At 31.9% G+C, this 19,682-nt stretch overlaps 1 protein-coding gene across 15 annotated transcripts in view; it reads right to left on the bottom strand.

Annotated features, from left to right (window-relative positions):
- Positions 1-3,487: 3,487 nt before the first annotated feature.
- The window catches only part of LOC117114629 (PDZ and LIM domain protein 7-like), a 53,999-nt gene continuing 37,804 nt past the window's right edge, over positions 3,488-19,682 (bottom strand). For 5 of the 15 annotated variants that reach the window (XM_033258321.1, XM_033258322.1, XM_033258323.1 and 2 more), the window contains 10 exons: positions 18,472-18,588; positions 15,893-15,979; positions 13,950-14,156; positions 11,549-11,596; positions 9,805-9,938; positions 9,122-9,314; positions 8,561-8,741; positions 7,600-7,720; positions 6,928-7,043; positions 3,488-6,083 (listed from right to left, as the gene is read on the bottom strand). In XM_033258321.1, coding sequence (XP_033114212.1) covers positions 6,009-6,083; positions 6,928-7,043; positions 7,600-7,720; positions 8,561-8,741; positions 9,122-9,314; positions 9,805-9,938; positions 11,549-11,596; positions 13,950-14,156; positions 15,893-15,979; positions 18,472-18,588 — 1,279 coding nt within the window. In that variant the 3' untranslated portion in view covers positions 3,488-6,008. The remainder of the gene's footprint in view (positions 6,084-6,927; positions 7,044-7,599; positions 7,721-8,560; positions 8,742-9,121; positions 9,315-9,804; positions 9,939-11,548; positions 11,597-13,949; positions 14,157-15,892; positions 15,980-18,471; positions 18,589-19,682) is intronic. The other 10 variants (XM_033258326.1, XM_033258330.1, XM_033258327.1 and 7 more) reach the window with 10 other exon arrangements.

Raw genomic sequence — 19,682 nt, 5'->3', positions numbered from 1 at the left:
GGCTAATAATATCTTTTGTGTTATTTTCTTTAGGAGTTAAGTCCCTAGAGCTGCCCTCTACTCGGTCAAGTGGTTTGTTAGCTCCTTGTACTGTGGAGGGTTTGTTTGAGGAGGCGCTCTTCAGTGTAAATTTCTTCTGAGATGATTTTGGCGACTTTCTATTCTTTCTGCTTTTTGTAGAGTTAGCTTCTGTGAAAATCAAATAAAATGGTGGTGCATTTTGTACATTAATTGGTGTACCTATTAGGCTTACTTTAAAATATGTATTCATTTTCATTTACAGTAATTTAAGAACAAATATATTTGGGTTATAGTTCCTTACCTAGTGCATCATGGGTGTGTCCAGGTAAGGTTTGCTTGTCGGCAGTTCTGTTGATCTGTCAAAAGTTTGTAAACGTTCAATAATTTAATTTTCACTTGAATAATTGATGAAATAACTGATTGATTGATTCATTGTTTAATTGATTGATTGGTTGATTGATTGATGTACTAAATAATTGACTGACTGACTGGCAGATTAATTGATTGGCAGATTGATTGATTGGCAGATTGATTAATTAAATATCATTGGCAAGTGAAGCCACATTATTAAATTTATTCTTATAAATAAAGAATATTCAAACAATAATTCGACTTACTCTATTGATTCCTTGTTGTTGAGATACAGTTCGCTGTACAGGCGCGTAGGCGTAATCGTCAGGATCCGCTGGGTCTGGGGAAACTATTGGTATAAAATGATTGATAAATACATAAAATAATTTATTCATCCACCATATTCAAATACTGGTAACTAGGCTAAGTTATACTTGGCCCTGTAATACATTTATTTACGACATATTCTACAACATACATACTCACTCTAACAATAATATTACTTTAAAGATAACAATAATAATAATAATAATAATAATTATTATTATTATTATTAATATATAGGCCTATTTATTATAATATCAAAGTACTTTTATCAAAGTACAGTAAGTCAGTCTGATATCGTAGTAAAATATGAAAAAATTCAAGATGTTATTAAACCTAACAGAGCAACGAAAAAACCCACAAAAACCGTGTGTTATTGAACATTTTTATTTCAAAAACTTCTTGTTGTGTTAGAGAGTACAATATGTGACGTCTTAGCTGCACAATGGAATTGACCTTAGCAACAATATCCAATTGGGCGGGGCTTAGCAAAACGGTCTAATTATTTCCATTAAAGAAAAGAAAAATTTCACCATTCAGAATTCTTTTTGGAGATATGTAAATTTTAAAGAACAACTACAAATACAGTCTTTTTTGGACCGTTAGCCGACCTGGTGTACAACCTTCTAGCGACTTTATCAGTACACCTAGTCAAATGGAGCTAAAAATGTCCACGTGAAATACATAGTAAAGAGAGTTAACCATTGGTTGTGCAAATTCTGCGCGCACACCGTTTCCACCAATAAGAGTGTGATGCGTCAAATGTTATAAAATGTTCGTGGTTAGAGATTGGTGCGCGCGTTACATTCGATTATCCAGTCGTTCTATTGTCACCACCGTCGATCACGCCTCAGCAAATACTTTACAATGTTCAGAATTTAAGTCTACTTCTAACATTCTAGCGTCGTACGGGCAACGCGTATGTGCAGTAATTCGCATGCGTGCCCAAGTATCCACGGTTACAGCAAGTTGTCTTGGTTACAGTTAAACAAAACAAACAAAGCCATAGCAACTACATATTTTGACCAAAAAACGAGTACAAAATATATTATTCTAATCTAATTTTACACATGATTTACTGGCATAATATTGTAAATTTGTAATATTATTTTTATGATAAAACATAAAATCGATTTATTTCTTTTACACGTTATTTAGGTTATGTTTTGGCCTTATCCTAGGCCTAGTCCTAAAGCTAGCAGGAAGTATTTTATGAAAGTAAACTCCGGAGAATTGTCCAAAACTGTTAAAATTTCAAAACATTTTAATTAGAAACAAACAAACTAATTACAAACTAAGTTTTACTGTAGTACATTTCTGTCATTACTTCAGTTATTTGAACTTACCGGTATTTCTATTGTTATTTCTGCGAAGCCATGCTGGCAGGCGGGGACGGATACAACAACAGTATTTGCACATGGGTTTTAATGATGATAAATTATCTTAATATTTACGAAATAGGCCCTCAAATTATTTTGAGCAAACCTAAAAAAATTCAAACGACTCGGTAAATCAAGTTGCTATACACATTATTGTAAAATGAAATACTATTTTCACTTCGCAAAAATAGGTGTTGACACTGACAGTCCGAGGTCCGGAGGTAGTCTGAAGTATGCCGCTTGTGTATACGTATTTCCAAGGATACAGCGTATTAAAATGACATCATTAAACAGAACATTATTAGCAGCGCGCGATATCCACTATCACGTGGGTAAGGTGTCCCTTTAAGCTTTAGACCTTACAGATGTTCATTGGTTGGTACCGCCCTACATTTTTCAAATGTAGGAATACTAATGTTCTTTTTGGGGTTTTCTTCGCCTCCCCTTCTTTCAAAGCATGCCTGACATATTAAACCTGATGTGTAAGTAGTTTTTGATCCTTAATTTTGGCCTATATATATATATATATATATATAAATGAATAAAAAGCGAGGTTCAACAGTAGCTTTGATTAGACATTTTATTACTACTTAGTTTCGTACCACACACATGGTGTGACACTCTTCAGATAAAATTGCCTAATGACTGATTTTTAAATGATACAATTTTACTATACAATTAACGCAAAAATGTCAATTTGATTATAAACTTCAATGAATATGGCTATACCAATGCCTGCCGGCCGGGGTCCTAAATGTTTTAAAAATTATAACAAACATTAAGAAAAAAAGTAAATGATATTCAAATTTAATTCCATTTCCGACCATCATACATTTTCTTACCTCAGCCCCTACCATGTGATAAGGCTGAGATGGGTTGACCCTATATTTGTGAAAGTAGGCCTACCTCTCTGGGCCCCCCCCCCCCTCTATTTCGAATTCCTGGATCTGCCACTGAATACGCTTAAAATGTTAAGGTAATGAGGATGATAGGTTGTGATGCCTATTACTGTATGTTTAAACGTAGGCCAAGTCGGTGACAAGTACGAATATCAGGGGCCTTACTCCTACCGTGAACAACAATACTAGGGACTTCTTAACCGTTAAATTGTCCTATACTACTTAATGGAGTTCAAGTTTGCAGAACCAGCCTCTTATCTGGTAGCGGCTATAGCCAAACATAATCGGCCATATTTAACGCTGATTAACGCATTCTTGTTACTTTAATTTTCGTTGTCAACGAAGTCTATTTTACGAACCAGTCGAATGAAAATAATACTCAACGAAAATTCGTACTCACAACGAAATGAACCAGTCGAAAAAGCCCAATTTATAGGCCTATATGAATGGGAAATGGCATGCCAGTGTGATGCTGTGGATCCAGTACAAAAAAAAACATCAACAGAACCATTGTATAAATATTATAAACCTACTTTATTTTTTCTACATGGCAAATTTAGGATTAATATGATTTTAGCGGTGCAACTAACTTTGCACTATTTTGTCACTGGCATCGAAAGTATTAGGCCACCAGGCCATTTACAAATGGTATCAGCTTGTTATATATTAAATGTAATAGCAAGTGAAATATGGCATCACAATCACTATCATAAGTTTTATTGACTATGTTACCTGAAAACAAAGTACATTAACAAAACTGTCATCGATTTACTGGAATCAGTGTCACATTGTGATGGTATTTTCATTAAAAATGTCACATGATATCACAATAGGGGATCAAGTTGCACTGTACTATACGATGATGTCAATGACATTTGCAATCACGACACCATGCGTCTGTGATGACACCAACATTTTAAGGATGGCATTCATGTCAGATATTTTTCGCAATACTGTATTCCTTGGCACTGTCAAACGTAACATCACATCTGTCGCAAGGTGTATTTAAAATGACATTATGATGAAAATCAATTGTCAAATAATTTTACATTCGTGATATCACAATCATATGTCAATAACAATGTAAACAATTGTTACATGATATTATAAGCAAGACATCACAAATATCACATGGAAATAATACTGTCAATGACAACATATTGTAATTGTCGCATACCATCTGCAAATGGCACTTGCCAGTTAGTTATGAAAACCCACTGAGCTTTATAACTTACAAAATAAAAATGTATACTGTATTTAACTCATACAAAAAGACATCTACAAATAGAGTTAAGGTGACACCAACTCCTGACAGCATTGTCTGGTACAGATATAATTAATAGTTAATTAATTAACTACTGTACATCTAAACAAGACTTAATTACAATTTCATGTAATAATAATATTATGTTATTGAAATTTCTAATAGTTTTATCATTGTGTTAATTTGTTAAACAATCTAGTTTTGTTAATCTTTGCAATAGGCTCACAGACTAGTAATAGCATCTAGGTTTTGGGGGTTCTTTCCTCATCAAAATAATTGCTTTTAATTAATATCATATAAATTGCAATGTACTGTGAACACTCTCCTATATCCCCGTTTTAAACATTCCAAGAAAAGCCACATTAACCAGCAATTGACTCTAAAAATCACAGCATAAGAAATGGCAATCAAAACGTGGTATCAAAATAATACTTAACAATACCAATATCAAGGAATTTTAAATATTATTGTATTCATTTTATGCGAATATTTTTATCCATTGATATTAAATTACAACTAAAAAAAATAACAAATAATATAAGTCAGTTTTACAGCGCACCATGCCACAAACTTTATGCGCTCTCATGACTCCGATCATCAGATCAAACGGCTATGTAACTCATACTTTAGCTCCCTAGTGGAGTAATCTATAATATTGCAGCTTGTAATCAGCGCATTAGAATCTCGAACCTACCAGGTACCCACTTAATTCTGAATGGGAGGAGCTTAGGGAAAATAAAATACCTTGTCCAATCACAAACAAGTAGTCAGCCTCAAATGCAAATCCCTTTAATTTGATTGGATGACTGGAAACAGCATAAACGCTGTATCACACACTAAATGATTTAGCAGCTGAAAATGGTGAGTTCAAACCGTTTGCTGGCTAACATCGGTTATGTTATTTTGATATTGTCTGTCCCCACTATTAAATTTCATATGATGAATAACAGTAACATCATACCCACACATGGGCAAATTACATAAAATTTGTCACAAACAAATCTATATGGTGTGAACGCGGCTTAAATGTTATTTTATATATACCTTTTTTTTTTGCTCAATCCAAATTATGCTTACATTAAGAATATAATCACTACAGAAATGCAATATTCCATTACACTGTAAATGTAACATGATTTTAGGAGTGAATGTAATTTAAAACATAGTAGCATGTTATTGAATTAATGTTAATTAATGTTGTATATTTAGTATGTTCTCAGAAAAATATTTTCACTATACTGTACTTTATTACTGGGATACCTGTACAGTAAATCTAATTACTCAAAATGCTTTGTAATACTGAATAATTTATCAACCATTACATTGTCTGGGAAAGCAACACCTAAATTATTAATGGCAAATATTTCAATTTTATAAGATGTACATGAATAGGAATTTCTTCTATAAGTTACACTAACACAAAAATACAACTACACAATTTATAAAAGTAATAATTTCAATAGAAGTCATATAATAACTATATTTTTTGATAAAATTATTTTTTCATTCTGTAGAAGAATAAAAGCATCAAATTTTGGACTGGGGGTGCTTTGCACAAAAATAAATTGTTTATACTAAATTGTGGAAGACTGTTTATCAAATTTCATTAAACCTAAAAGAATAAATTGCGCAAGTGGCAACGAAATGGACAAAGCCATCACACATCAGCTCTTCACTAAAATACACGTTACTTGCCGTCTGTTGGTAAATTGTGTGCAATGAACCAAACAGATTGGTTGCCTGGTTTTTAGTGTATTTTCATATATTTTTTTATGCATGTTGAGGGCAGTATGGCTTTCCATTCTTAGCATAAAATCCATGACCTTCGAGGTTGACTTGACAAGCCTAGGTAATAAAGATAAACAAAAAACATTTTTTAGTTAAATAGCAGCTGGATGCAAAGGAAATAAGTACTGGATATGTATGCCTTCCACATTGGGGATAACATTTAAAATTAGTGTATGGATAACAGTGATTAATTCAGGGAAGAAGGCTCCCTCCTCCAAAGCTGCCAAAAAATCTCCGACCAAGGGTGAAATCAATTAGATAAGAGATTAAAATGGAATCATTTCTTCTTGAACCCTCAAAAAAGGTAAGAAAATGCCCCCAACCTGCCCAATAGGACCCAAATGTCCCACTAACCTCCAAACATATGTTATTGATTGCAGATATTTATAATTTATATTGGAAACTAATAAATTATATTATAGTAAATTGAAATTTGTTTTTACTAATCCACAATAATATATTATACGTACTTGCGACGTTTCGTGTGCCTTCAGCTGTCGAAGTGTTGCTGAAAGCACATGAAACGTCGCAAGTACGCATAATATATTATTGTGGTTGAGTAAAAACGAATTTCAATTTACAATATCATATTCAAACCGGATGAAACTATTCTAACAAAAAATTATATTATAAATATATAAAAATTTAAAACGTTGTAACAATGGAAACATTTTCAATACTAATTTTGATTTGCTGCAACTGGTGATATCCTCGCAAGCTGACTTGATAATACAGAGAAAGCATGCAAATATCATGAATTTGCAGAAGATGGGTTAGAAGTTCTGGGATATTTTTGCCTGCTTGCAGGAGTAGGCGTAAGGCTTTCCTGCTTTCTGGAAGACTTGCGTGAGACTTGGAACCCCTGTTATTGATAGAACTTGAATATTATTGGTTGACTTACATTACAGTTGAAACAGTTTGAATGCCAGCTGGTACCAAGGGCCTCTAGCCACTCATCGCCGGGTTCTATCGCAAACATACAAGATGCGCAGGTGGTCGAGAACAAGGCGTTATAATCTGAGGAGGTCAACAAATTTAATAAAAACAAAATAAAACACAGTAAATAAAAGTTATATTTACAGGTACTTGCATATCATTTTCCACTCATGTGATGTATTTTATAAAGATAATTACAAGACAAAATTTATAGTTTATAGACTATAAAGATGAAATATAGTCCCACACAAAGTAGACAGAATTGCCAAAATGTTAATTACTTACCAGGGCATACAAGACTAATTATATTTTACACTACTGTAAATATTAAGATTAGAGATACAAAAAAACAGAGCTCTGCATATAGAAAAAAGATTACAGTAGGCACTAAAAACCTATAGCTATATGTCTTCAACCATTACCATTACTATTAGAGGCAGAGATTAATGGATATGGATAAAATGGACAAAATTCTTTGGCCTTTAATGGAAGTACTATATCTAGAAGAATTGATGGGGTGGGGGGGGGTGGTCATATTTGTAAGATGGGGCTACTATAGAGTTGGGGCATGCACAATGGAAAGTGGGGAGGATGGATACAGCAGTGGGAATAAGGTGATAGAGATACAAAATCTTACCTGCAGTACAGTAAACCTTCCCTTCATTTGTGTGGAAGCTGTTTCCTGATATCGGCTGGTTGCAGTGGAAGCAAACGAAGCATTCTGGATGGAACTGACCACCAAGGGCATTTACACATTTCTGAGGAATAAATTGAACCATGCACTGTAAATAAATTACTCAATCATTAAATCAATCAATAATTGATGAAATTAATTAATCAATATATATATCAATCAATCAATCATACATGCAATCAAATACATAAATCACTCAATGAATCTCCTACCGACACATTGAGTGCTAAGCATTATCTTATAGTTCCATCCCAAGGCATAAAAGGTGCCACCATAATGAAAAACATTTCCATCAACAATAGTGAAACACGAACAAACATACAATAGTTATTTTTAGATCATTTTTTTCCAGGTCCTTCCATAAACCACCAGGGCGAGAGTTTGTGTTCTGGCGACTACCGCCAGTGAGTTAAAGTGCAATAGTGGTATGTTAACCTTGGTTTCCATACAATTGCTACATGCTCTCGCCGACAGCTTTTGTGATGCCGATTGGTCAGTCGAATTAGGGGAGCATTCTCGATTGCGTCGTGGAATGCTATGCAGTACAACGATTGCACTGAAAATACTACAGGACAGTGTAGCGATTAAAAAAAAAGCAGGCTTTAGACAAGTTTGGACGTGAACTTGGCACCATGAGTAAACCCTGTCGGAAGAGAACTCACGTCTCTCCTCCACCCTTGTTGGAAAGTCAAAAAAAAAAAAAAAAGAGAAAAAGAAAAGAAAAAAATGAGCGCCCAAAACTGTCTCGATTGGCCACTCCTTTTCGGACATATCTGGATCCGGCTGTCCCTAGCAGTGATCGTGTTTAAACAGTGAACAAGCCTTGTTTGGGTGGTTGTCAGTTAAAAAAGAAAACAGGTTTACTTTCCATGTTTGAGGGTGTCAAATAATAAATTATCCTTACCCCAGCTACACTCTTCATACACTTGCTGCATTTAGGAGCGTACAGGTTGGTGTAGTCCTTCTCGCAGTAGATTTTACCCTTTTCTTCAACAAATCCAATATTTTGTAAGGGTTCGTGGCAGTGAGCGCAGACAAAATGTTCTGGATGCCAATTTTTGCCAACAGCTGATACAAATGGCCCTCTATTGAAATATTCAGAAACCAAAAAATTATTCAAAATGTGGTCTGATTCACACAGGAAATGCTTAAGAAAAATTAAATTTGAATCTAAAATTATATACATAAGTCAGCACTCATCTAATATAATAATTACTTTTATATTTATTTTTTATTTATTTTATTTAAAAAAAAAAATTTTTTTTTGCTTAAGCTGCCCCTGACCAAAATTTTTGTTGTACTGTACCTTTTTTAAATGTGTATTGGTCGAATAAATGAAATGAAATATGGATATCACATTTTAGTACACCAGCAGATAAATATAAATTAACTGTTTTAATTGCTAAAATTATAGTATGTAGATAAATAGTAAAGTATTAAATGGTACCCACAATTCATTGCTTACCTGATTATCTGTCCGCATCCCTCGCATGTTGGTGTACGGGTGCCAGCTGGGGTGGCCTTAGGAACACCTGGGTTGGCAGGCCTAGGAACTGTGGAAAATGGGGCAGGGGCTGCTGGGCCTGATGGGGCTTTGGGTTGACTCGGTCTAAACACAGGTACTGTAGGCAAAACTGGGTCACCAGGTGCTTGTGGGGCTTTGGAAAAAAAAAATTCAAAACTAAGCTGAGAGTTTGCATTTTTATGTTTGCTTGTTTTTCCAAATATTTTCAGTTTTTACATATAAAATGAAAATTATGAATGCAGAATGTAATCTTTTTTTATTTCATTAACTTTACTCCTTTAAGCACATTGCCAAGGATTACCAATAGTGACATAATCACTGCCCTATTAGATTGGTGGCAATCCCTTCATATGACAAACCTATACAGCAGACATGATGCTCTACATAAACTAGTCTCATAACAAGACTTATGGAGTGTAGAAAAAATCCTGAAATCTGAGAGGATTTGAACCAAGGACCCTGGGTTAGAAGGTGAGCACCTTAACCACCAACCTATTCAAGTGCAGTCCACTACTTCAACAAATATCCATGAACAAAAAATTGGCAATCAACCACTACTACAGCTCGAGAACATGAGTATTCATAATCATTACAGACCTAAGATGATGGAATATTGTACGTACGATTGGCCTGTCGTGGAGGAGTGTATGCCTGTGGCGATGGGGTGTATGCCTGTGGTGACGGTGAGAACGCTTTTGGCTGGGCATTCTTGGCCATGCGGCTCTGCTGTGCAATTTGGCTTGGTGTGGACTTTTTGCTGTGGAATAGAAGTAAAAACAAAATTATGTAAATAACCCACAAATAGAAGCCGATGTATTACAATGTGCATCAAAAAAGTATAATCCCCACAATAACATTAATAATAAGATAATTTCTTATAACAATAAAATTCTTTAGATCTATGCATAACATCAATTACAATTGGTAGGATTATTGCTTTAAAAATTTAATCTTAAAATTTTGATAATACCCACATAAAATCTCAAACAATTCAGATAATTCTTTTACTGCATTTTAGGTAAACATTCTATAAATTACTGCACAATTTGAATTATAACTACATATGAGGTTCATCTAAATCCCTTGCACAAAATTTGAACATTGTGGTATTAACATGTCCCTTAATAAAATTTCCATGTGTCTATGACCTACCTTACCAAAGCTTAGAAATTCATTAAATTTAAATCAGGGTGATTATAAATAATCAGAATTTATATTTTTTTTAAACATAAAATTCAGGCTTAAACCAGTAAGATTAAATCAGGTTAGGATTAAACCAGATTAAAATTTGATTAAACCAGCACATGTTTAAACCAGGTCAGGATTAAACCTGCAATGTTTACACCAGTTTCAGATTCAATCAAGGATTAAACCAGATCAGGAATAAACCAGCTCAGGTTTAAACTATGTAAGAATTAATCCCAATCAGGAATAAACCAGATTAAGATTAAATCAGGGTAGGATTTAACCAAGTCAGGATTAAACCAGCACAGGATTAAACCAATTTATAATTCTATCAAGTCAGGATTAAACCGGTAAGGTTTATACAGTATCAGATCGGAATTAAACCTTTAAGTCTTATTGGTTAATAAGCATATCACAAGATAATTTATTTAAAAAATAAAACATAGTAAATGGTAAATTCATTCTCAAAAAAGGGGATTAGTCAGATGTACCAAGTGCAAAAATAATATTAAAAGAATTTAATTGATAGTTATATGCTTAAACTTAAAAACAAGAAAAAAAGATGTAGGTGAAAAAAGAAGACAATCGCAGAAGCATCACTGGCAAATTAATTTGTCACTACTGTTTTTGATCTAAGCTTCGCATCACTCTACACAAATTTTTGAAAATTTTATTTTTCATTTAATATTTAAAAAATTTTATTCTAATTTTCTCTTAGGCCCAATGATATGTCCAGCAGGGAACTTAATTAACCAAGTCTCATTGTGAGTCTTACGATGTAAATTGGTTTTTGGTCGTGAGATAAAATACTGTACCATAACAAGCACTGAACCCAGGGCATTGATATTGGAAAGCCAGCACTTTAACCATCAAGCTATTAAACTTCAACTGAATTTCTTATCAGTAACTGCAGAAGTCTTATAATTGTTTAATCTCAATTAATCTACAGTACAATACAACAAATATATCTTAAAAATTACAACATAAATAAAGCGACCACTGAATAAGTAAAAAGCAGAGCAACCCAATGCGACAGAATAGCAAATACACAAACATAAAGGTACAATCTGTAGGCCTAGCATTTAACGACAAGCCTGATCTTCTATGGTAGGCCTACATTGGCTACATAAACACAAGACATTACAAAGAAAATATGAGACAAGCAAAAGCGTCTGTAGTTACCCACTGTCAGGCAGAAACATCACTTTAATCCTTTCAGGCTGGTCCTCGCTGGAGAGAAATCAAGTGCGGAGAGCAAGGTAAACAGAGAGTGAGTGAGTGCACAAGCAACCCGATGAGATAAAATAAACAAAGCAAAGAAATATATGAAAAATTTAAGGTTTGGCTGGTAGTCCCTGAAGAAGGTGAGATATGCTATGACAGAACCTTGGTATCATTGTAGAGGATGTGATGCATTTCTGTATCTGTCATAACTTCCTTTGTGGTATTCAAGGTCACAGGTTATTATTCATACCAATTATCTTGTTTCAATTATTTATTTATTTATTTCATTTTCAAATTTTGCTAGACAAACTATTTTGGGTGTCATTAATTATATACAATTTTCATTCATTAAAAATAATAATACTGTTCTACCGAGGGCCCAATATTATTTTATTCTACATTTCCTCAGGAAATGTTACCCATTGTTTATTTTTTTTGCATAATAAAATCAATGTAGAGAAAATAATAAACAGGCTATAATGCAAAACGTAAAATAGGTAATACGTAATATCAATCATATTTATGTCTACTGTACTTACCATAAATTTCTTGGCAACTATGATAATTGCCTATTCATATTTATCATTTTATATACATTTTACTTTAATGAATTTTTATCATGCAAAAATAGATTTATCTAGATATTCTAGCATGGTTCTACAGGTTGAGAAAATGAGATTTCTTAACAGCACACTAAAATTAGTTTCTAAATTATTTTGGGTTAAAAAAGCTTTAGCATCTAATGATGTTCAGCTTAGTATTTTGTGACATCGAGCTTGGTATTTAGTAATAATAGTAAACATAGTGTTTAATTTAGTGTTTAATAGTGTATAGCATAGTATTTAATAGTGACTATTTTTTTAGTGTATAACTATGTCTAACAATGTTCAATTATATCAAACTTTATATTTAGGAACATCTAACATAGAGTTTACAGATATCTTAATTGGTATTTAGCAATCTAACATACTTATTTAATATTGGCTAACATAGCGTTTAATAGTGGCTAACATAGTGATTAAGCTAGTGTAAAACTGTGTCTAACAATGTTCAATATAAGATAATATAATACATACTCCAATTATCGAAATGCACGCCATTGTGTCTGGATTCAATATTTCGACATTAATTATGTCATCATCAGGGACATAATTAATGTTGAAATATTGTATCCCGACACGATGATGTGCATTCTTTTTTATACTTGGAATATGTATTATACTATCTTATCTTAGAATAATCAGTGGACCTTTCGGTTAATGTTCTGTATGGTTGAACTTCATATCTAGGAATATCTAACATAGTGTTTACAAATATCTTACTTGGTATTTAGCAGTCTAACCATTATACCTCCATGGTCTAACAAAGTGTTTAATTCATGTCTAGTTTAATGCTAGGTTTTGTATTTTTGAATTTATACTTACTTTCTATTACATACTTGAGTACACATTTTGGTGAAATGGTGTCAACAACAACAATCAAGCAACACACTAGTAATTACTTCACCATTAACTACATGTCTCAACTCTTAAGGTAAGGTAAAACTTTATTCATCTACGGCATGGAAATTTGTTTGTTCATATTTCATCTGTTTTGCATGGAATGTACTCTATTTGAAATGTATTTTAAAACTAACAATTTTTTCTTGATGATTAACACGCAAGATAAAGATGGTTGAAACACATGAAATGAGCTGTGATGTGATGAAGATATTAAGACGAGGACAACAACAACGTAAAAATAAGTGTAAATACATGCAATATAGAGCAGCTGTTTTATGCATAATATTTCTGTTCAGCTCATTTTCAAATATGATAAATTTACTCCAAACTATGTTAATAATTACTGTATTTGAATTTTTTGTAAATATGTTTTACATTATGCAATAAATTTACCAACTATCTATTTTGATTTTTGCAAACAGATGCAATTATCACCTTTAAACAGGTACAGTATTTAGGTTAGCTGATGAGCTATTATAATATGTATCATATTTGTAGTATTTTCATAATTAAATATAAACTGAACAACAATGAAGAATAGAAGGATAAGGGAATGAGATCCACAGAGAGGTGGAAAGGTGGAAAGATTGAAAAAGAGTTAAAGGTAATGTGACAATATGTGATGGTATTAAGTTCAATGTACAACCACAAATTTGCAGTATATAAGATACAAAACCAAAGTTTCAGGCTATTTTTTTTGTAAATTTTTTTTTTTAATGCTTTATAAACAAATTAATTATTCAATCAAAATGACATGAATTGGTTTTGTATTAAACATTGATATTGTACGAAAGTTAGATGTTAGTAAATTATATGTGAAGCTATACTGAATGCAAGTATGTTGGTTTAATTTTTACCCCGGAGCTTTATAAACCGGAACATCCGGAGGTGGGCTTCGCTTCATCTCTAGCCCCATAGGTCTGGCAACGTTTATGGTGAATTCCGGACCTGGGGGAGGAGGAGGAGGGGGCGGTGGCGCTGGAAAGTCATTTTGCTCTGATGAGGCGTCGTATGGTTGGAATTCAGTAGGTGACGGAGGCGGCGGAAGATCATCATAGTCAATACTGGAATAAACATGCCAGAAATACCATGCAGTTGAAAAAATTAAAAACACCACAAAGATTTCTAAATTCTAAATACATAATCCATGATCGACATAAATTATTTCCCAAATTAAATATGATTAAACACCAATTTATAATACAATGAAAACCCAATCATTCAACATGAAGACAAAGCGATTCTGTAAAATTAATGATTAATTAAAAACAGTGAGTAAGCAAACAAAATATAAAAATAAATACAATTTTTAAATTAGATCAAGGAATGAGTAATTGTATTACTTTACAAACAAAATTCTTAATTAAAAAAAAACCCAAAAATGATAATAAACAGTAATTATAATTAACATGTATAAAATGCATTGTACATATTGAGTCTCTACATATATTTAAAATATGAATTGTTAAGAGTTTAGGAGCATTTCTGAATCCCTGAATTGAACATCCTAACTTCCTAATTGTTAATATTAATGGTAAGATATTTTTTTGAATTCAGCAGAGTATAGGCTCCTATGTAAGCACTCTTTATCTCAACATTTTCCCTGCTTATTTTCAATTTAGTAGTCTGTTATTTGTGTGTATGGTTAAAAAAACATAATTATAAACACTTGTAATAATGCTTGGACCAATATTTTTTCTCTCTTTAGTCTCATTATTATTTTTTTTTTATGGTGGAATGATTGATTAATAATGATATTTTACGTTTGACAATGTGTATATGAACAATGAAATGAAGATGAACAGAAATGGAAATAAACGTACACTCGCACAAAAACATACGCATACACACCACCCCATACAAACATCCACACAAAGGCAACTATCCCCACTAAAATAACGAACATTTAAACCACCACTCTGAAAAACTTTACACCATTGTACTGTACTATCATTTGATGTTTGAGGCGAAGTAAAAACTAATAGAAAATTTAATTCAATAAAAGTTTATTGCTTCCAATAAAATTATGTTTTTTAGACCAAATGTAAAAACACCTCAGCACTTATAGACACTATTCAAAATGGAAGATGGAAGATTTAAGAAATTTACGATACATATGCCATGTCTTTTGTCAAATGAATAACAGTTTGTAGTCTCAGAAAATGGTTAACCAAACATCAGTCAACCTATATATTTTGTAAATTTGGTGAGTCTGAAATAATCAAACACAATCAAAGGCAGACGAAGGATTGAAAACCGTTATGCAAATTCAAAATTCAAAATGCAACTTCATCAGTAGAAATAAATATCACACACACCACAAGAAACTTAGTTTCAAAAAGCGTATACTTGTAGTAACACCCCATTTAAATACTTTAAATATAACTTTGTTACCTATGATACTTTTAATGTGAACATTGAAAACCACAAAAGCACTGACAGGACTGATGAAAATGGTTCTGAAACACACATAGTGTTAGTGGGTGATAAGTGGAATGGGTTGGGAGTACAGTTGAACTGACCTGACACAATTCTTCACATGTGAAATGTTCACGTTTGCATGCTTTGATACAGTGTCATTAGTGCGCACGTAAGCAAACACGTATGTGGTAAATATCTGAACATCATATATAAAAAGTGTTACTCTAAAATTAATCCTACGAACTTGCACACCTAAAATGGACAATAAAACTACACAACACAAGCAGCCTAAAAAGGTCTTAATGTAACACGCATACATGCATATACAATATGAGGATTTGACTACGTGGTACGTGTTGTTTTTGTTTGTTGTCATTACCGCGGCGATGATGGACCTTCCTTTTCCCAAGGGATCTGATGGGAAACTTTGCTTTGAACGGTAAACACGGGCTTGATGCCACAAACACTGAAAGGAATGAACATATTTTGAATGCAAAACTCAAATAAATCAATCAGATGATTCACAAAAGTGATAAAATTTCAAATCAAATGATTCAAATTCGGATTTGTGTTTTTAAAATTTAATAATGGTGGCAAAATTTATATTTTCACATTAAAAAAAAAAAAAAAAAAAAAGAACCACCGATTTTTAAAGAACAAATATTGATCTAAAATAATTCAAATGTATGAGCAGTTTGTAAAAATAAATTTAGAAACAAAATTTCAAACAAGATACTGTAAATTTTTATGTCAAAATTACAAAGTCCATTATTGAATGAGCACTCTAAAAATAAACATTTGATTAAAGTTTAAACTGGCTTCTTTACTAATGGAAATGAGCACACGTCTAAAGAACTTACATAACACAAGTTGTGTAAAAACCTAAAGATGCTTAGGAGACAATAACAACTGTGCAGTCATGCATTCCAAATATAATTCATAATTTGAATATATCTATACTTTAGATAATTTGTTTACAAAATGATTATTTGATACATTATTAATTTGTATTATTTTATAATCAAAATAAAAGCAACTAAATATTCAATAAACAATATTAAATGAAAGCACATTAATAAATACAAATTAATTACTTAAAATAAAATACAATTGAAAAAAGCTTAACTTTAAATATTCAGTATTCAGAAATATAATCACAACGTTTATTAAAAATATCAAAATACAAATTAATTACTTAAAATAAAACACAAAAATACAATATTTATTTATTTATTTTTGCTTCATAAGTAAATTTTATCTATGATTGAGTCAATTCACAGTTCTATATATTCTATCATTCCGTTCTATAAATACATACAAAATATATAGTTGCATTCTCCATACAGCAAATTTCACAAGATATATTCTACATCTAATTTATTATCACGTCCAGGGTATCACAAATATAGAGTGAGTGCTGCTGTTTTATAATATATGTTATAGAATATAATTTTGACCCATGGCACAACATTGCACCCTTCTCCTTTTTAGACCACCACTGAATCATAAACTTGATTGTCATCAGACAATGTTTGATGTGACTTTATCTGACCCTGTATTCTTACTTCAGATTTATCTGATCAAACAAAATTTTGCCCCTTTCTTATTCCCTTCAAACTTGGCCAATCCTCTAGTTCTTAAAAAATGTATTCAAACTTTTATTGTCTGTTTAGTTGAACAGGATTTAATCAATGGGGATGTACATGGCATCACAACAAAATATGATGCACACATAAAACAATTATGATGTACAAATTTTGGCGCATATTTACAAATAATTTTGTTTTCAATTTTGCAGGATTTGACGTGGTGGACAACTATTCATGCATTCTGTTATACAGAGCTCTCAACAGCGCCCACATGCTACTGTACCTACAACTACAAATGCTTTACACTGACCAACAAAACACATGGTTACTATAGTCAAACACAACATGTATACATTTTATTTAGTGTTGAAATATAAGTATTATATTTAAGTATATTTATTGTTATTCATTCAATATAACAAAGTATAAATTTAATTTTTTTTTTTTTACCCAAATGCAAAACATTGACAATGAGATAAAATGCATAACAGAGGATAACCCGCTATATTAAATAAGACCCACTAAAACAGAATGTTTATTAAATAAATAAAATTATTAGTAAATTTATTATTCTTCTTATGAGTTGTAAATTTAAATTATTAAAATTTGTAATGAACTAGTAAATATTTTAATCCTTAATATTATTTTTATATATTTTTATATTATTATTCTACTGGAAATAAACTTTTATTTCAATGTACCACAACAGTTTTGACATTACAAATGTTTGTAATCTAAGGAAGAAAGAATTACATAACTAAATCATTAATTTTTAAAACAGTCAGTAGCTACCAAAGTTTATGATAACAAGTTTATATTGTGTACATTAAAGAAAAAAATGATAAATTATTATATTTGGAAATAAACTCATAATTAGCACACTCACATACTCAACATACAACAATCATAGCTTTGAAAAATACTAACACAACACTGATCAGAGAGAAAAAAAAATGTTTGGGTGGGTGGTATATTAAGAAAAAAAATTCTCTTGGTGCTTTAATATCTCTTTTACTTGCAACCCCTACCTTAACATAACATAGCCTTACTTTCACACAAATTTCCATTATACAAATAATTTAAAATGTACATAAATATATTTATAAAATATATACATACATAAATCATACTGCGCATAAATGTAATATTTAATTATTCACAATACAGACTAAATTTGCACATGCGTACACAATTTTTATATAAGCATCAATCATAATACTCGGGGAAAAATAGAACGAAAAAACATGATTAAAAACCTACACACCAAAAATATCATATCCAAAAAATATAACCCTACAAAAAGATGCTCATGCAACGAAAAAGAATTAAAAATAAATATAAAAAGAATGTAAATAAAAATGAAACCTACGACTTCATAGCTTCGGGATTCTGATTCAGGGCCTGTGCGATAACCAGATTCGGATCAGGTGCTGGATTGGAACTGGCCTGTGGTTTTGGCTTCACAGGGGGTGGAGGACTCCTAAAGCTTCAACAACGAAAAGTCCCACGATCAATTTGTTTTCCTTTGTTAAACATGTTGTTAAAATTACGTACAACAACGTTTGTCAATCCACGCTTTGTTTTAGTCGCCTCAGCTAATGTCTCTACTTGGTTATCAGATTTGCTAAAATCATGCACAAGTTACTATGGCATATTATTACACGAATACACTACTAATAATGTTATTATGTGAATTATGGTCCTGCTGATTTGTTGATCGTTCATTCAAACTACAAAACTATAAGTTACGACTATATGGTTACAGTAAACTTATAGTGACAGCAAAAATAGAACTCGGTAAGCTTTTAGCATCTCTTTCATTCAGCTTGTAAGTACAAAATACACAGTCGTTAGGTAATATTTAGTAACAATACATAAATTTGAATGAACATGTATAGTTATCATGCCTTTCACTTGTATGGACTTAAGTGCAAAGTAATATCGCTAGGCACCTAGTTTTACCGTATTTAGTTTTGTAGATTAATTTATTTTTGGTGTGTATTTATATAACAATAGTGAGGTTCTCACACTATTAGCAGTATTGTGTTAAATAAATGAATTATTGCTTTATTCCAAGAATCAATTTTGTAGCACAGAAAACCAAATGTATGCTTTAGATTTTCTGTGCGTATTATTATTTTTTACTTTAATATTATGTATAATTCTAAAAGAAAGAATGGAACAGCAGAGGAAAGTAACAAAGTGTGTACGATAAACACCTGGACAGGTAAATAAAGAAGGTTTATTTAGGTTGCTTGTTTCTTTTAGGAGGCCAGCTAAAATTGATTTCCCTCAAATTCTCTTGATTTAAAAATGCCATTCTTCTAAATAAACAATGAAAATATTAATAATAAATGAAACATATTAATAAATTTCTGCATTTCTTCTTTCTAATTTATTTAGAGTACAATATACCTCCCTTGGGAGAGTGCAGTGGTGTTAAGATGTCCATACATAGATATAATAACCTATGTGTATTCATGCACTAATACTAACTTAAATGGTCTATGACCAACCATAAGAGACTTCCTTATATGGCTGAAGTAGACATAGAGGAACCAATAGGTATTCGATTCAAGC

The sequence above is a fragment of the Anneissia japonica genome, unplaced genomic scaffold (genome assembly GCF_011630105.1).
Source record: "Anneissia japonica isolate Jap-2015-1 unplaced genomic scaffold, ASM1163010v1 scaffold287836_len1076198_cov165, whole genome shotgun sequence".
Taxonomy (NCBI): domain Eukaryota; kingdom Metazoa; phylum Echinodermata; class Crinoidea; order Comatulida; family Comatulidae; genus Anneissia; species Anneissia japonica.
Note: the sequence above shows the minus strand (reverse complement) of the source record. Positions and strands in the feature narration are given on the sequence as shown.